General features: G+C 47.4%; 1 protein-coding gene across 1 annotated transcript in view; it reads left to right on the top strand.

Annotated features, from left to right (window-relative positions):
* The first annotated feature begins 696 nt into the window (after nt 1-696).
* Nucleotides 697-17737, top strand: part of LOC146759531 (olfactory receptor 14J1-like) — a 34999-nt gene continuing 17958 nt past the window's right edge. Inside the window, exons 1-2 of the mRNA XM_085510419.1 lie at nt 697-1599; nt 8028-8087. Coding sequence (XP_085366545.1) covers nt 697-1599; nt 8028-8087 — 963 coding nt within the window. The remainder of the gene's footprint in view (nt 1600-8027; nt 8088-17737) is intronic.

Genomic DNA, 17737 nt, shown 5'->3' with positions numbered 1-17737 from the left:
GGGTCCCTGCTGTGCCCCAGGGGCTGTGTGCCGGGTATGGGACTCTGCCGCCTGCCAGGCTCAGCACTCAGCCTGCCCGGGGAGCTGCCCAGGGCGCTGCGGGGAGACAGGTGGGGGGGAGGAGCCCCCCGGCAGGGCTTGTGCTGCCACAGCTGCTGCCTGGGGCAGGGGGATCACAGCTCCACTGCACAACAGGATGTTTATGAGGGCACTTTGCAAAAGGAGAGCCAAGGCAGGGGGTTTCCATTTCCTGTTCTGAGGCAAAGAGTTTTGGAGTCAGAAATCTAAAAGGGGCAATAAGAGTTCTGAGTATTTTTCGTCAATCAATTGCTTGTTTTGTGAACAATAGGCATGAATAATTCACTTATCCTACAAACAAGCAGCATTTTCTAACTGAAACTGAATGCCACAGAAGCTCTAAGAGCACTTGGGGTAGAGATATGAGACTTGAAACAGATGAAAATACCCAGGGAGAAGGGATAAGAAAATAAGAGGAAGGTTAGAGCTCCATATGCTGCTTCTGCTTAAGGAATGCTGAAATACATGAAATTAAATGCAAGTAATGGTGCTAAATGTACACTGTTGTAAGAGAATAAAAACATTTCATATTATAGCAGGAGGAGTGTCTTTGAGAATGGTCTGGACTTGTCATTATCTTCTGCACTCTGAACAGAACTCCAATCCCAGGAACAGCAGATGCCCAACAGCAGCTCCATCAGTGAGTTCCTCCTGCTGCCGTTGGCAGACACGCGGCAGCTGCAGCTCCTGCACTTCTGGCTCTTCCTGGGCATCTACCTGGCTGCCCTCCTGGGCAACGGCCTCATCAGCACAGCCGTAGCCTGCGACCGCCGCCTGCACACCCCCATGTACTTCTTCCTCCTCAACCTGGCCCTCCTCGACCTGGGCAGCATCTCCACCACTCTCCCCAAAGCCATGGCCAACACCCTCTGGGACACCAGGGCCATCTCCTACGCAGGATGTGCTGCACAGGTCTTCTTCTTTGTCTTCTTCATCTCAGCAGAGTATTCCCTTCTCACCATCATGTCCTATGACCGCTACGTTGCCATCTGCAAGCCCCTGCACTACGGGACCTTGATGGACAGCAGAGCTTGTGCCACCATGGCAGCAGCTGCCTGGGGCACTGGGGTTCTCAATTCCCTGCTGCACACTGCCAGTACGTTTTCACTGCCTCTCTGCCAAGGCAATGTTGTCAACCTGTTTTTCTGTGAAATCCCCCAGATCCTCAAACTCTCCTGCTCAGCCTCCTACCTCAGGGAAGTTGTGCTTCTGTTTTTTAGTATCAGTTTATTCTTTGGGTGTTTTTTATTCATAGTGGCATCATATGTGCAGATCTTCATGGCCGTGCTGAGGATGCCCTCTGAGCAGGGACAGCACAAAGCCTTCTCCACATGCCTCCCTCACCTGGCTGTGGTCTCCTTGTTTGTCAGCACTGCTGCTTTTGCCTACCTGAAGCCCCCCTCACTCTCATCCCCACCCATAGACCAGATTATGGCAGTTCTGTACTCGGTGGTGCCTCCAACACTGAACCCTATTATCTACAGCATGAGGAACCGGGAGATCAAGAACGCTCTCAGGAAGGTGTTGCCATAAGCACTATTCCAGCTTCCATAAAATGCACAACTTTCTCACAGGATTCCCAGTGATGGTTATTTATGTTTTATGCATCTTTGATTGTTTGATTGTGTTTTATACAGCATTCTGCAAAAAATGTTGCAAATTATTTCACTTCCTTCCTACCTCCTTTCCATTTTTGCAGTCCAATAACTCGTGTAAATGTGGAACCAGATTCCCTCAATAGGTTAAAAGATAAATAAATACTTTCAAAGTAAACTTTTCCTTAGCTCTTCTGTCTTCCTACCTTCTCTGGGTCTGGGGGAGGTAGAGCCGCAGACAGCAGCACAACGTGCTGTTTTCATTCCTGCTTCATTTACAGTGTCACAGTGCTCTCAAGTCCTCTCATTTGTGCAGGCCTGAAAGTCCTGTGTGTCTCACAACAGTCCAGTTGTCTCTACAGCAGCACTCTGGGGCTGCAGTCAGTTGTTAGCAATATGAAAAGGTCTGTCAGAGCTGGTCTCCTTGCTGGTACTTCCATAACATGAGGGCCCCTTCAGGTCAGGACCAGAGAACTGGAGGCCTCTTCCAAAGCTGGTGTAAGGAATATACCTCAGGAGCTGCTCCCTGAGAAGTCCTCAAGATCTTCTGGTGTTCTTCAGTGAGTGACCGGATCAGAGAGAATAATCCCAATGTGATCAGTAAGAGACTTGGGGCAGTGCTGTGGTTTAAGGTTTTTGGGTTGAGATAAAGAGAAAAAGAAAAAGATAATAATCATGACAAATGTATTTATACATATATAATATATTTAGTGTATTTTCACACATATACAACATATGCAGTTGCAAACATATATGAACTAATCCCAGTGCACACCTGTTTGCAAGTCCAGGACTAGTTGCTGGGGTTTTAACAGCCACAGGGTTCACTGTAGGAGCTGTACTGACTTTCAGGCTGTTGCAGGAGTTGAAGGACCTCAGAGTTCATTGCCAGAGCTAGAACCACCACAGGACCTGTGATTATGTTGGAGCAGCCACTGGGCTCATTGGAGGGGTTGGAGTGACCACAGGGCTGAACCTCCTGGCACAGTGCACCTCCCTTGGGAGGAATTTGTTTCACTTTCTTATCAAAATACTTGGAAAAGCTACAGGACCCGTAGCAGGAGTGACTGCAGAGCTCATTATGAGGGATGGAGTGACAGTGGGATCTGTCCCAGAGCTTGGAGCAGCCACAGGATGTGTAGAAAAACTTGGTTATACTGCAGGGTCTGTGCCAGGAGTTGCAGAGGCTGCAGCACTGTCAGCGTTTCCAGCTCTCTGGATCTGGCACACTGCAGTCATGTGTGTATCTTGGGGGTTACCAGTGCCACAGCAGACCTGCCCCCAATATTCTACCAGTTTCTCAGGATCCTGCAGTTGCTCAGAGATGAAGTTCCAAAGCCCTGGGGGTGCCCACAGCTCCAGGCAGCTGCACAGACTGTCCCACACCCTCTGCCATGCAGAGCCTTCTCACCTTGGGGTAGATCTCTCAGTGATATTCCTGAATAATTGTTTAACCTCAATCATAGATTCATAGAATCACCAAGGCTGGAAAAGGCCTAAAAGATCATCCAGTCCAACCGTTCACCTATTACCTATAGCTCCCATTAAACCATGTCCCTCAACACAATATCCAGTACACCCCCGGACTCACAGAGGCGACAATGTAAATTGTGTAATTCCTAATCATATGGACAATATTACTTCCAAAACCCAAAGATGGCCACAGAGCTGAATGTGCACAAAACTTCACTTTGTCAGCTGCCAATTTTATCGTGGTACAAACTGAGGTCAAACAGCATAGCAAAATAAATACCCTAATCAAGCATCCAAGCACCAAGTAAGGAGCTGTGCAGTGAAGCTTCATGAGAAGACTCAACAACCTCCGCACATAGGAAGCACATCCACACATATCAGCGCCATGGCCTGCACTTCTACAGCTCCCACAAAGCCCTGAGTTATCTCGCTCTGGACAGTTGGGCTGTTATCTCTACCCTTGGAGCCTCACATCAGGCACCAAAATGATGGTGGTTGTTGAACCCAACATGTGGCTCAGCAGCACACAGTGCTTTGTGCACTGCCCAATTCCCAGTGGGATGGGGATGAGAACTGGGAAAAAAAGTACAACTTCTGGGTTGTAACAAAGCAGTTTACTAAGAGAGATAAAAGAAGAGGAGTAATAGTTATCACTATATATCCGTTGATATGGAATTGTATGTAACAACTGATGCACAAGCACTTGCTCAGCACCACCAGACTGATGCTCAGCTGGGCCCTGAGCAGTGAAGAGACTGAGATGAACTCCCACCCCTTTCAATACAATTTCTGCTTGCTGTCAGCTGATAGAGAACGTCCCTTTGGCCACTTTCAGTCAGCTGTCCTCACTCTGTTCCCTCCCAGCTCCATGTGCCCTTTACTGACCATGGCCTTGGCTCTGTACAACACTGCTTAGTAGCAGCTGTAAACATCAGAGTGTTATCAATGGTTTTCTCCTAGAACCAAAACACTGCACCATAGCAGGCAGTCTGAAGAAAAAATATTCATCTGAGCTGTAACTCAGATTCCTGCCTGTCCCCCTCCTCTTGTTCGTCCTGATCAGGAAGCAAGGAACAGAATCTGCTGCTCTTCTTTTTGAAACCTTTCCATCAGTATTCAGGTGGCTCCTCTGCCATCCCCAGGCAGAGCTCAGTGCACTCTCACAGATGGCAGCAGCCTTTTTTCATCTTCATTGCCTAATCGTAATGAAGAGTCTGTACCTACTTTGCTACAGTTCAGAGGTGGAAACCATCCCACCATGTCTCTGTGAGACAAACAAGACCCTAGGCCTGCAAAAGCACAGAGATTTGGAGTTCGCTGAGTGAATGTTTGTGGTCCTCTCATTAGTGTAAGGATTCTTCAGAAAGCATCCCCTTCAAGAAGCATGTTTTGATTTAGCCTGTCTGGGTGTTGAATCTACACTGTGGTACTGATGTTCAGGGCCTTGCTCAGAAGCAGCAGCCTGCATGAAAGGAAAAGCTCTGTGGTTTTCTATTGATTTGTCCCGTTTATTTCCCATGCTACCCGCACTGGTCTACAGGCACTTTTGGGCAGCAGCAGGTTGGGGTTACCCCCAGAGGGTACACAGTAAGATTTAGGACGGGGTATTGGCAACAAGACTTTCTCTGATGGACAGCAGAGCTTGTGCCACCATGGCAGCAGCTGCCTGGGGTGCTGGGGTTCTCTGTTCCCTGCTGCACACTGCCAGTACGTTTTCACTGCCTCTCTGCCAAGGCAATGTTGTCAACCTGTTTTTCTGTGAAATCCCCCAGATCCTCAAGATCTCCTACTCAGAATCCTACCTCAGGGAAGTTGTGCTTCTCCTTTTTGGTTCCAGTTTAGCCTTTGGCTGCTTTGTTTTCATAGTGGTGTCCTATGTGCAGATCTTCATGACTGTGCTGAGGATGCCCTCTGAGCAGGGACGGCACAAAGCCTTCTCCACGTGCCTCCCTCACCTGGCTGTGTTCTCCCTCTTTCTCAGCACTGCCATTTTTGCCTACCTGAAGCCCCGCTCCATTTCCTCCCCACTCCTGGATCTGACAGTGGCACTTCTGTACGCAGTGGTTCCTCCAACTCTGAACCCTGTTATCTACAGCATAAGGAACAGGGAGCTCAAGCACGCTCTGAGGAAGGTGTTGCAATAAGCACTATTCCAGCTTCCATAAATTGCACAACTTCCTCATAGGATTCCCAGTGGTGTTTCTTCATGTTTTATGTATCTTTGGTTGTTTGATTATGTGAGATATAGGAATGTGCAAAAGAAAATAATGTTATTGAACTTATAAATAAAAATGAATTTAAATTCTTTCCTACCTAATTTCATTTTGTCACTTTAGGAGCTGATGTAAACATGTAACCAGATTCCCTGAATACGTTATAAGTTACCTAAAAAGGTTTCAAAAAAGACATTTGCTTAGCTTTTCTTTCTTCCTACTTTGTCTGGATTTGGGGAGGTGCAGCCACAGACAGCAGCTCAACGTACAGCATAGGAAGTTCCGCACGAATGTGCGGAAGAACTTCTTTACAGTGAGGGTGACGGAGCACTGGAACAGGCTGCCCAGGGAGGTGGTGGAGTCTCCTTCTCTGGAGATATTTAAGACCCGCCTGGACGCCTTCCTGTGTGACATGGTGTAGGGAGCCTGCTTTGGCAGGGGGGTTGGACTCGATGATCTCTGGAGGTCCCTTCCAACCCCTACAATTCTGTGATTCTGTGATTCTGTGATTTTCATTTCTGATCTCTTTACACCGCCACAGTGCTCTCAAGTCCTCTCATTTGTGCAAGCTGAATGTCTTCTGTGTCTCATGACAGTCCTGTTGTCTCTACAGCAGCACTCTCGGACAGCAGTCAGTAGCCAGCAATATGAACGACTGCATCAGTGCTGGTCTCCTTGCTGTCACTGCCATAACAAGAGGGCCCCTTCGGAGCAGGTCCAGAGAACTGGAGGCCTCTTCCAAATCTGGTTTAAGGAATGTACCTCAGGAGCTGCTCCCTGAGAAGACTTCAAGATACTCTGGTGCATTTCACTGACTGCCAGAGATAGTTTCAGAAGTCCCAAGGAGATCTGTAAGGGACTCAAGGCAGTGCTGAGGATTAGAATCTGTGGTCTAAGGTCAAGATAAAAAGAAAACGATTATAAATATGATAAATGCATATATACATATATATATAGTATATTTTCACATATATACAATATAGGCAGTGGCTAACATATGTGCATGTACTAATACATATACATATCATACATAGATGATAGAAGTTTATATGCATATCTGTTTGCAAGTCCAGGACCTGTTGCAGGGGTTTTAACAGCCTCAAGGTTCACTGTGGGAACTGGAGAGGCTGTTTTCCTACTGCAGGAGTTGGAGCAACTGCAGAGCCCATTGCCAGAGCTGAAATCACCGTAGGACCTGTGACTGAAGTTGCAGCAGCCACTGTGCTCATTGGAGGGGTTGGACGGTTACAGGGCTGTACCTCCTGGCACAGTGCACCTCCCTTGGGAAGCATTTGTTTCATTTTCTTATAGCAATACTTCGAACAGCTACAGGACCTGTAGCAGGAGTGACTGCAGAGCTCATTATGAGGGGTGGAGTGACAGCGGGATCTGTCCAGAGCATAGAGCAAATGCAGGACATGTGGTAAAACCTTGGAGCTGCTGCAGGGTCTGTGCCAAGAGTTGCAGAGGCTGCAGCACTGTCAGCATTTCCAGCTCTCTGGATCTGGCACACTGCAGTCATGTGTGTTTCTTGGGGGCTACCAGAGCCACGGCAGACCTGCCCCCAATATTCTACCAGTTTCTCAGGATCCTGCAGTTGCTCAGAGATGAAGTTCCAAAGCCCTGGGGGTGCCCACCACTCCAGGCAGCTGCCCAGACTGTCCCACACCCCCTGCCATGCAGAGCCTTCTCACCTTGGGGTAGATCTCTCACTGATATTCCTGAATAATGTTTAACCTCAGTCACAGAATCATAGAATCACCAAGGTTGGAAAAGGCCTAAAAGATCATCCAGTCCAGCCATTCATAGGTCATTATCCATATAGGCTATTACCTATAGCTCCCACTTAACTATGTCCCTCAACACAATATCCAGTCACTCCTTGAATACCCCTGGCTCCCAGAGAAGACAACGTAAAATGTGTAATTCCTAATCATACCAACAATATTACTTTCAAAACCCAAAGATGACCACAGAGCTGAATGTGCACAAAACTTCACTTTGTTGGCTGCCAATTTTATTGTGATATAGACCAAGGTCAAACAGCATAGCAAAATAAATACCCTAATCCAGCATCCCAAGTTGACAAATGATGCAGCAGGGAAAACAAGCAGCAAGCAAGGAGCTGTGCAATGCAGCTTCATGAGAAGACTCATCAGTCTCCACAAACAGGGAAACTATCAGCATCATGGCCTGCAGTTCTCCAGCTCCCACAAAGCCCTGTGTTATCTCGCTCTGGACAGATGTGCTGTTATCTCAACACTTGGAGCCTCTCATCGGGCTCCCGAATGATGGTGGTTGTTGAATCCAGCATGTCGCACAGCAGCACACAGTGCTTTGTGCACTGCCCCATTCTCAGTGGGATGGGGAAGAGAATTGGGGAAAAAAAGTACAACGTGTGGGTTGTAACTAAGCAGTATTCTAAGAGATATAAAAGGAGAGGAGTAATAGTTATCACTGTATATCTGTTGATATGGAATCGTATGTAACAACTGATGCACAAGCACTTGCTCATCACCACCAGACTGATGCTCAGCTGGGCCCTGGGCAGTGAAAAGACTGAGATGAACTGCCACTGCTTTCAATACAATTTCTGCTTGCTGTCAGGTGCTACAAAACATCCCTTTGGCCACTTCCAGTCAGCTGTGGGCAGTCTGTTCCTTCCCAGCTCCTTGAGCACTCCACTGACCATGGCCTTGGCTCAGTAGAACACTGCTTAGCAGCAGCTGTAAACATCAGAGTGTTACCAACATTGTTTTTCTCTTAGAACCAAAACACTGCACCATAGCAGACAGTCTGAAGAAAACAATTCCATCCCAGCTGTAACTCAGATACCTGCTTGTCCCCCTCCTCTTGTTCTTCCTGATCGGGAAGCAAGGAACAGAATTTGCTGCTCTTCTTTTTGAAACCTTTCCATCAGTATTCAGGTGGCTCCTCTGCCATCCCCAGGCAGAGTTCAGTGCACTCTCACAGAGAGCAGCAGCCTTTCTTCATCTTCATTGCCTAAACATAATGAAGAGCCTGTACCTACTTTGCTACAGTTCAGAGGTGGAAACCATCCCACCATGTCTCTGTGAGACAAACAAGACCCTAGGCCTGCAAAGGCACAGAGATTTGGAGTTCGCTGAGTGAATGTTTGTGGTTGTCTCATTAGCGTAAAGACTCTTCAGAAAGCATCCCCTTCCAGAAGCATGTTTTGATTTAGCCTGGCTGGGCCTTGCATCTACACTGTGGTACTGGTGTTCAGGGCCTTGCTCAGAAGCAGAAGCCTGCATGAAAGGAAATGCTCTGTGGTTTTCTCTTGAGTTGTCCCGTTTATTTCTCACGCTACCTGCACTGGTCTACAGGCAATTTTGGGCAGCAGCAGGTTGGGGTTACCCCCAGAGGGTACACAGTAAGATTTAGGACGGGGTACTGGCAACAAGACCTTCTCTGAGGAATCCTCCCACAGTCCTATGGAACAACTCAGAGGCTTTCCCTGCAATCTCCAACACGAACAACATCCCTCAGGCCTTCCCTGTCAGATCCAGTTCCCCTCCCTTCGCCCTTTGGACCTGGTTTAAAGCCCTTTAATCAATCAGTGCAGGAGCATTTCAGATGGGGTCATGGAGGAGGCAGACTGCCATTCTTGGGGTGGCCATTTGCCCAGGAGGGCATGGTGGGAGGGCTTGTCCCGTCCAGTTCAACCAACACTTGTATCCACCCAGCAGAAGGCTGTGCCCTATGTGTTTCATTTGACCTCTGCATGGAGCTTACAGTTGACAGGGGCATGGCTGAGAAGCTCTGGGCATGGACTAATGGACAAGGAAGTAATGTGCCTTCCTAACTTCCTCCCTGCATACCTTAGCAACTTCCTTGTAATCTCACCAAGTATCCTGTCCCTTCTTCCAGAGGGCGTAGATTCTCTTTTTCTTCCTGAGTCTCAATAGTTTTTCCCAGTTCATCTGCACTGGTCTTCTTCCCCTATGGCTCACCTTATGGCATTCAGGGACAGCCTGATCTCGTGCCTTTAAGATTTCCATCTTGAGGAGTGTCCAGGCTTCCTGGACCCCTTTACCCATAAGGAGCGACTCCCAAGGGACCTGTGCTACAAGTGTCCTGAACAGGTCAAAGTCCGCCCTCTAGAAGTTCAGGATAGTAGTTTTGCTAGTCACCCTTCTGACATCTCCAAGAATAGAGAATTCTACCATTTCATGGCCACTCTGCCCAAGACAGTCCCCAACCTTCCCAACTCCTACCAGTCCTTCACTGTTAGTGAAGAGCAGGTCTAGCAAGGAACCACCCCTGGTAGGACTTCATACCAGCTGCGTAAGGAAGCTGTCTTGCATGCAATCTATAAACCTCTTGGACTGATCCTCTGCTGTTTATTATATTCCCAGCATATATCAGAGAAGTTGTAGTCTCCCAAGAAAATGAGTGCTGGCAATCTTGCGACTTCAGTAAGCTGCTCATAGAATGCCTCACCCATCAATTAGGCAGTCTATAAGAAACCTATAGCAAGATGTCACACTTACAGGCCTTTCCCCTGATCCTTACAAACATGCACTTCATTCTGAAGCCCACATTCTTCAACATCAAAACTCTCTTTAATATAAAGGGCCACACCACCACCCTTCCTTCCTCCTCTATCCCTTCTGAAGAGCTTGTAACCATCCATCACAGCACTCCAGTCATGGCAGTGGTCCCACCATGGGTCAGTAATAGCAACTAGGTTATTGTCTGTCAGGTGCACAGTTGCTTCCAGCTCCTCCTGCTTGTTGACCAAGCTGCGTGCGTTGGTGTAGACGCACTTCAGCTGAGGCATCTGCCTCTCTCCCATCTCAAACAGCATTTCCCTAGGCTTATCTCTGGTAAGCCTTGTTTTGTCCCCTCCCCCATCGTAGCTAGTTTAAAGCTCTTTCGATAAGCCCCGCTACCGTCTGTGCTAGGATTCACTTCCCCCTTTGAGACGGTTGGGTTCCATTCATGGATAACAGGCCATCCGCCAAGTAAACTGCCCTGTGATCAAAGAAACCAAAGTTTCTGGCTCAGTACCAACCTCTGAGACAATTGTTCATTGCTTTGCTTTCCAAGCCTGCTCTGTGTCTCTCACTGCCACTGAAGTTATAGAACAAAAAATCACTTGATCTCCCACTTTGTGAACTAAATGGCCTAAATTCCTGAAATCTCTTTTTATAGTTTGTAGTCTTCTCTAAGAAATTTCATCACTGCCCACATAAACTATGAGTAGTGGAAAATAATCAGTGGACCTAACCAGCATGGGGAGTTTCCTCGTTATGTATCTGACCTGCAGCCAAGAAGGCAGCAGACTTCCTGACAACTCGGGTCCAGTCTGCAAATGGGGCCCTCTATTCCTCTGAGAAGGGAGTCACCCACCACGGCCACCCTTCTTTCTTTCATGGCAGAGGAAGTCACAAGGCTTGGTAGTGACCGCCTTGCATTAGGTTCCCTCCTAGGCAGATCCTCCATTGCCTCCCCATTCTTATCTCCTTCAGATTTCAGAGTGTCAAACCTGTTGCTTAGAGGGAGCAGGGGTTGAGGGCTAGGCAGGCATGTGGGGGCTCCTGTGATGTTGAGTTGGGACTCTCTTCCAACCCTCCTCATCAGTCAGGTCTGTCCGACTGTGACAGGGCAGGGAGTCAACCACTTTTCTGGGGGTATCTGCCTGGCAGCCTTCCCTCGGGGATGCCAGCAAGTCACTCCACCAGCCCATCTCCAGATCACACACCCTGATGGTAAACTGTGAGTAAAACCTTGAGTAAAGTGAGAGTTCACCTAGAGAAAAGTATGAGTAGAAACCTGGATTGACGTGAGGGTAAACCCAGAGTAAAACCAGGATCCCATCCATCATCATGCTCAGCCTCTAAGGGGAACATTTTCCAGTGTTGCTGTGTAAAAAAATAGGTTCCTCACATCTAACCTATGTCTCCCCTTTTTAATTTAAATCCATTTCCATTTGTCCTGTTATCAACAGACCATCCCATCCTTATTCTAGTGTTAGGCATCTCATCCTCAGATGGAAACCCTGGGGCTGAATTGGGATCAGTTTTTCAAAGAACCACGGGAGCTTCAAGTTCACCTAGCTGAGTTCAGATGTGCACAGTGAGGTGTCTGTGTGTGAGTCCCTCATCTGAATCCTTGGTTTTTATTCCACAGGGACTGCACTGCTCGTACACAGACTCTCAGTGATGCCCAAGGTGCCTTGGCTGATCCTAGTTTTGTGCTAGTGCTTGTAAACTGTGACGGAAAATCTATGAGATAGACACCTCCTTCTGGAGCATCAGCTGAGGGCCAGAAGGGAGGTATTCTTGGCCATCCTAAATACCACTGCAGCCCCGTGCTTAGGGCACCCATTGTGTCTTTTGCACCTGACCCCATGGAGTACGTAGTGATATTCAGCTTACTGAAAGGATGAGCTCACAACAGAAGAGGCAGATCTTCCTCTCTGCTCCATCTGTGGCATAGTCTGGATTTCAAGGCATTGCAAAGCTATGGCACATCTACGTTCTTGCACTGATGACACTTTAGCATGCTCTGGGCTCGCATTTCAATGGCATCTAATAAATCTAGGGTCATACCAGTTGACAGGAAGCTGGCAAATGTTGTCTCATTGTAAGGAAGAACAAGAAAAATGACACGGGCAATTATGGACCTGTCAGTCTCACTCCAGTGCCTGGTAAAATTATGGAGAAAATGATGGTGGGAGTTATGGAAAAACAACTGAAGGACAATTCTGTCATTGGTCACAGACAACACAAGATACAGAGGGGAAGGTCCTATTTAATTTCAGGTCTTTTTATGATACCTTTATCCATTGAGCTGAACAAGGGAAGGCAGTTGATGTAATCCTTGAGGATTTCAGTAGAGCTTTTGATACTATTTCTCCAGCACCCTTCTGGACAGAAATTCCTGCATACGGCTAGACAGAAAGAGAACATGGTGTGTTGTAATACAAGAAGAATTTTACAGAGCAGCAGCCATGGATTGAGATAAGGAGTTCACAGAGCAGCAGCTGCGGAGCAGGATAAACAGCATGAGAACCAAGGACATCTGTAGGAAAAGAATGAATGGCTCGTGGCTTTGAAGGGGGGTTATAGGGTTGTTATTGCAGTAGCTTTCCTCCAATTAGCGTCTGTGATTTTTGGACACCCTTGTCTGTCTCCTTTAAAATCATGGTTTTTCGGGCAATAAATTGACACAGCTATATGTAACTATATTGGTGTTTGTCTGCTTGTCCCAGCACGCTGACATTTTGCCTTTCAGGTTCACCAGCAGTGGTGAGTGAGCAGTTGTCCAGTAGTTCTGTCCCAAAGGATTATAGTCAGTGGGTTCCATCGGGCTGGTAGATGGTCACTGTCAGAGTTCCCCAGGGTTCCATTTTAGGGCCAGTTTCCTTTCATGTTTATGCAGATGACTTGCATGCAGGACTAGAAGACGTTCTGAGCAAGTTTGCTGATGAGACCAGATGAGGAGGTGCTGTTGCCTCCACTGAGGGTGGAGAGGACTTGCAGAGAGATGTGGACAAGTCAGAGAAGTGGGTACCAGTTGGTACCAAGCACCAAGTGCATAACGCATAACAAGAACTAGTGCCTGATTGTGCACCTGGGTATGGGCAACCCTGGACATAAACACTGTCTGTATATTGGACACATGAGAGACGTCTGACTGAAAAGGATTGGGGGTCCTGCTCAACATAAAATTTTAAGTGAGTCAGCAATGTGCCCAGCCAGCCAAGAAGGCCAACAGTCCCCTAAAGTGCATCAAGCAATTTATTGCCAGCTGGGTGAGGGAAAGGGTCGTCCCTGTCTGCTCTGCATTGCTATAGCCTCACCAGGAGCACTGGGTGCACTTCTGGGCAATGCAGAACATAACAGACATCAAACTATGGTAGAGTGTGCACAGGAGGACACTGGAACTCAGAGATCTGAAGTTCAGAGTTTCACTGGGATTGACTGCTTGTTCAGACGGGGCCCTTCTCACACCCCACATCCTGTGATGAGACACAGGGCACATGTGGGATATGAACTTTAACAGCATCCTTGCACCACATGCAAATGCTTTTCCCAGTGCTTCAGTGTTCCACCACCCATTGCTTTCAACATAGTTTTCAACACCCCATTGTATCTTTTAATTTTACCAGAAGCTGGTGCATGGTAGGGGATATGATAAATCCACTCAATGCCGTGAACTTTGGCCCAAGTATTTATTAAGGGAATTTTTGAAATGTGTCCCATTATGAGACTCAGTTCTTTCTGAGGTGTCATGTCTCTATAGGACTTGTTTCTAACAACCCAATATTGTGTTTCTGGCAGTAGCATGGGGTACTGCGTATGTTTCAAGCCACCCAGTGGTTGCTTCCACCATGGTAAGCACAAAACGCTTATCATTATGAGATCCTGGCAAGGTGACATCATTCACCTGTCACTCCTCCCCATATTTATACTTTTGCCTTGGCCTTCCCCCCAGAGAGGCTTCATATTCTTGGCTTGTTTAATTATGGCACATGATTCACAGTCATGAATAACCAGTGCAATAGCATCCATAGTTAAGTCCACCCCTCAGTCTCTAGCCCAATTATATGTTATGTCCATTCCTTGATGGCCTGAGGTCTCATGGAACCATCAAGCTTGAAATAATTCACTCTTGTTCTGCCAGTCCAAGTCTATTTGAGCCACCTCAATTCTGGCAGCTCGATCTACCTGATGGTTGTTTTGTTGTTCTGCAATAGCCCGACTCTTGGGCAAGTGTGCATCCACGTGACACACCTTTACAATCATATCTTTTTTTTGAGCAGTTATGTTTTTCTACAGTTCAGCAGCCCAAATAGGTTTACACCTCCGTTGCCAGTTATTTTGTTCCCACTGCTGTAACAACCCCCATAAGGCATTTGCCACCATCCATGAGTCAGTATAAAGATAAAGCATTGGCCACCTCTCCCGTTCAGCCACATCTAAGGTCAGCTGGACAGCTTTTACCTCTGCAAACTGACTTGATTCTCCCTTACCTTCAGTGGCCTCTGCGACCTGTCGTGTGGGGCTCCAAACAGCAGCTTTCCATCTCCGATGCTTCCCTACAATATGAAATGATCCATCAGTGAAAAGAGCATATTTCTTTTCATTTTCTGGTAGTTCGATGTATGGTGGGGCCGCTTTAGCACATGACACCTCTTCTCCTGGTGATGTTCCAAACTTTTTATCTTCAGGCCAGTTCATGATCACTTCTAAAATTCCTGGACGATTGAGGTTCCCCATCCGCGCTTGTTGTCTAATCAGTGCAATCCACTTGCTCCAGGTGGCATCGGTAGTATGATGGGTGGAGGGAACCTCCCCTTTCAACATCCGGTTCATCATTGACAGTCAAGGTGCCAGAAAGAGCTGCATTTCAGTACCAGCTACTTCGGAAGCAGCCCGAGCCCCCTTATACGTGGCTAAGATCTCCTTCTCAGTTGGAGTGTAGCACTCTTCAGACCCCTTGTACGCTCAGCTCCAAAATCCCAGGGGTCAGCCTTGGGTCCCTCCTGAGGCTCTTTGCCACAAACTCGAAGTGGGACCTTTCTCTCCAGCAGCAGTATAGAGGATGTTCTTTACATCCTGTCCAGTCCGTACTGGCCCCAGGTCCACGGCACAGGCTATCTCCTGTTTAATCTGTTCAAAAGCCTGCTGCTGCTCTGGGCCCTATGCAAAATCATTCTTCTTCTGCATCACCTGATAAAGGGGGCTTACAATGAGGCTGTAGTTTGGAATGTGCATCCTCCAAAAGCCCACTGCACCCAGGAAAGATTGTGTCTCTTTCTTGCTAGTTGGTGGAGACATGGCAGTGATTTTGTCAATCACTGTTGGGATGTGATGACATCCATCCTGCCACTTTATACCTAGGAACTGAATTTCCTGGGCAGGCCCTTTTACTTTGCTTCACTTAATAGCAAAACTGGCTCATAGAAGAATTTGAATTATTTGCTCTCCAGCACAGCAGCACTCAGTGGGGGTGTGACCTCATTCAGGCCACGGTAGTCTACTGTCAGCCTCCATTCTCCACTGGCTTTACGCACTGGCCATATGGGACTGTTAAAAGGTGAGTGAGTTTTACTGATCACTCCCTGATTCTCCAACTGGCGAATCAAATCATGAATGGGGAGCAAGGAATCCCTGTTGGTGCGATACTGCCGTCTGTGCACTGTCTTTGTAGCAATCGGTACCTGCTGCTCTTTTATTTTTACTCGTAGCAGCCTCACAACAGATGGGTCCTCTGACAGGCCAGGTAAAAATGACAGCTGCTTAATGTTGTCCATATCTACAGCAGCGATTCCAAAGGCCCAGTGATACCCCTTAGTATCCTTGAAATGCCCTCTTCTGAGGTAATCAATACCAAGTATGAACGGAAACCCTGGGCCACTCACATAGGGTGTTTTTTCCAGTCTTTACCAGTGAGGCTTATTTCAGCCTCCAACACAGTCAATTCTTGAGAGATATCCAGAAATATGGATTGATTCTGTCCCTTCATGACTGGAGGGCATTAGGGTACACTGTGCACCGGTATCCACCAGTGCCTTATATTTCTGTGGTTCTGATGTGCCAGGCCATCAAATCCACACAGTCCAATAAACTCTATTATCCCTTCCACTCCCTTGACTGAGGGCAGGGCCCCTCTATTTGTTACCTGTGATGACTGGAGCAGCCGTACTGGTGGTTGGACTGTTTTGTAGTTCCCTCACCCGTGCTCATAGTACAGGAGTAGGCTGGTCATGCCACTTCCTCATGTCTTCTCTGTGGTCACGTAGGTAATACCACAAGGAAACACGTGGTGCAATTGTACTGTTGTTCCTTGCTCGAGATGGAAAGCGCGTATGTCTAATAGCTGAGTTTTTTGATGATACACGTGAAGGCTTTACGATTGTTAATGGCTTTACGACCTCTCACCTTCAACTGAAGCAGCAGCTAGGCCAATTACCAAGTGACACCAAGGTGATGAAGTGGCAAAATGGCAATTTATTGAAACAGACACATCCTTATATAACCTACACCTTTTCGTCTACACCCACTGTATTACACATCATTAAGATTCTTCCAGAATATGGGGAAGGGCCTGTCACGTCACAACAAGCTACCGTCCCAGCTGTCCCAACAGCGAAGCAACCAGGTAACAGGAGATTCATTCTGGTGCCGTGTGAACTCCTTTCTTACGCCTTCGATTTCAGTCATCTTCAGAGGTTGACAAATAGTAATAGAGATTTCTTCCTCATCACTTACTTCTTCATGCCACTTTTCCTTTTGCCTTTCTCGGTGCTGATCCAAACCTGTCAGCTGGATCTTCTGTTGCCTCCTCCTCCACTTCTTTTTTCCGTTCTAGACGTGAGGACACCCATTTCCATTTCTTGCCTTCCACAAGGGCAACTGATATTGTTACTGGTGCCTCCTGTGACTGATCAAAATTGACTTGGGGATTTCCCTTTTTGGCTTGAACCTCAGCTCGGAAACTCTCTCTTTTCGGAACAGTGTTCTATAGAGCATGGTAAGCACAAGCCAAGCCCCAAATAAGTCGTACCCCCTTAGATCTATCTAGGCTGCACCATCCCTGACTCAAATACTGGCTTAGTTTCTCGGGATCCCACAGGTGTTCAAGAGTTAAATCCCATGACATTGCGGGCCCCCACGTGTTGGCGAACCTGAAGGCAAAAGTCAGCGTTCTAGGACAAACAACCACACACTAATATAGTTAAATATAGCTGTGTCCATCTATTGCCTGAAAAGCCGTACTTTTATAGCAAACAAACAAGGGTGTTCAAAAATCACACGCACTAATTGGAAGAAAGCTTCTGCAATAAGAACCCTAAAACCCCGCTTCAAATCCACGAGCCTTTCATTCTTTTCCTAAAGGTGTCCTTGGTTCTCATGCTGTTTATCCTGCTCCGCAGCTGCTGCTCTGTAAAGTGCTTATCTTGATCCATGGCAGCTGCTCTGTAAAATTCTTCTTGTATTAGAACAGAATGGCAGTTCCCTGGGGCCTCCAACACACCTCCAGCCAGCTGGCAAATGCCACTGAGGATCTTTAGGAAAGACATGCCCTGGGTAGTGACAATGTCCACTGGACAACTGTGAGCCCCACAATGGGTCTGGTACCTGTGTGCCATCTTCTGAACACCAGTAGTACGGTGTAGATGCAAGGCCCAGCCAGGCAAAATCAAAACATGCTTCTGGAAGGGGATGCATTCTGAAGAGTCGTTACACTAATGAGAGGACCACAAACATTCACTCAGCTAGCTCCAAATCTCTGTGCCTTTGCAGGCCTAGGGTCTTGTTTGGTTCACAGAGACATGGTGGGTTGATTCTCAGCTCTGTACTGTAGCAAATGGGGTACAGATTCTGCATGACAGATGGGCAA

The sequence above is a fragment of the Coturnix japonica genome, chromosome 10 (assembly GCF_054131305.1).
Source record: "Coturnix japonica strain WE chromosome 10, WE-NBRP24, whole genome shotgun sequence".
Taxonomy (NCBI): Eukaryota; Metazoa; Chordata; class Aves; order Galliformes; family Phasianidae; genus Coturnix; species Coturnix japonica.
This window is presented reverse-complemented; position numbering and strand designations above follow the sequence as displayed.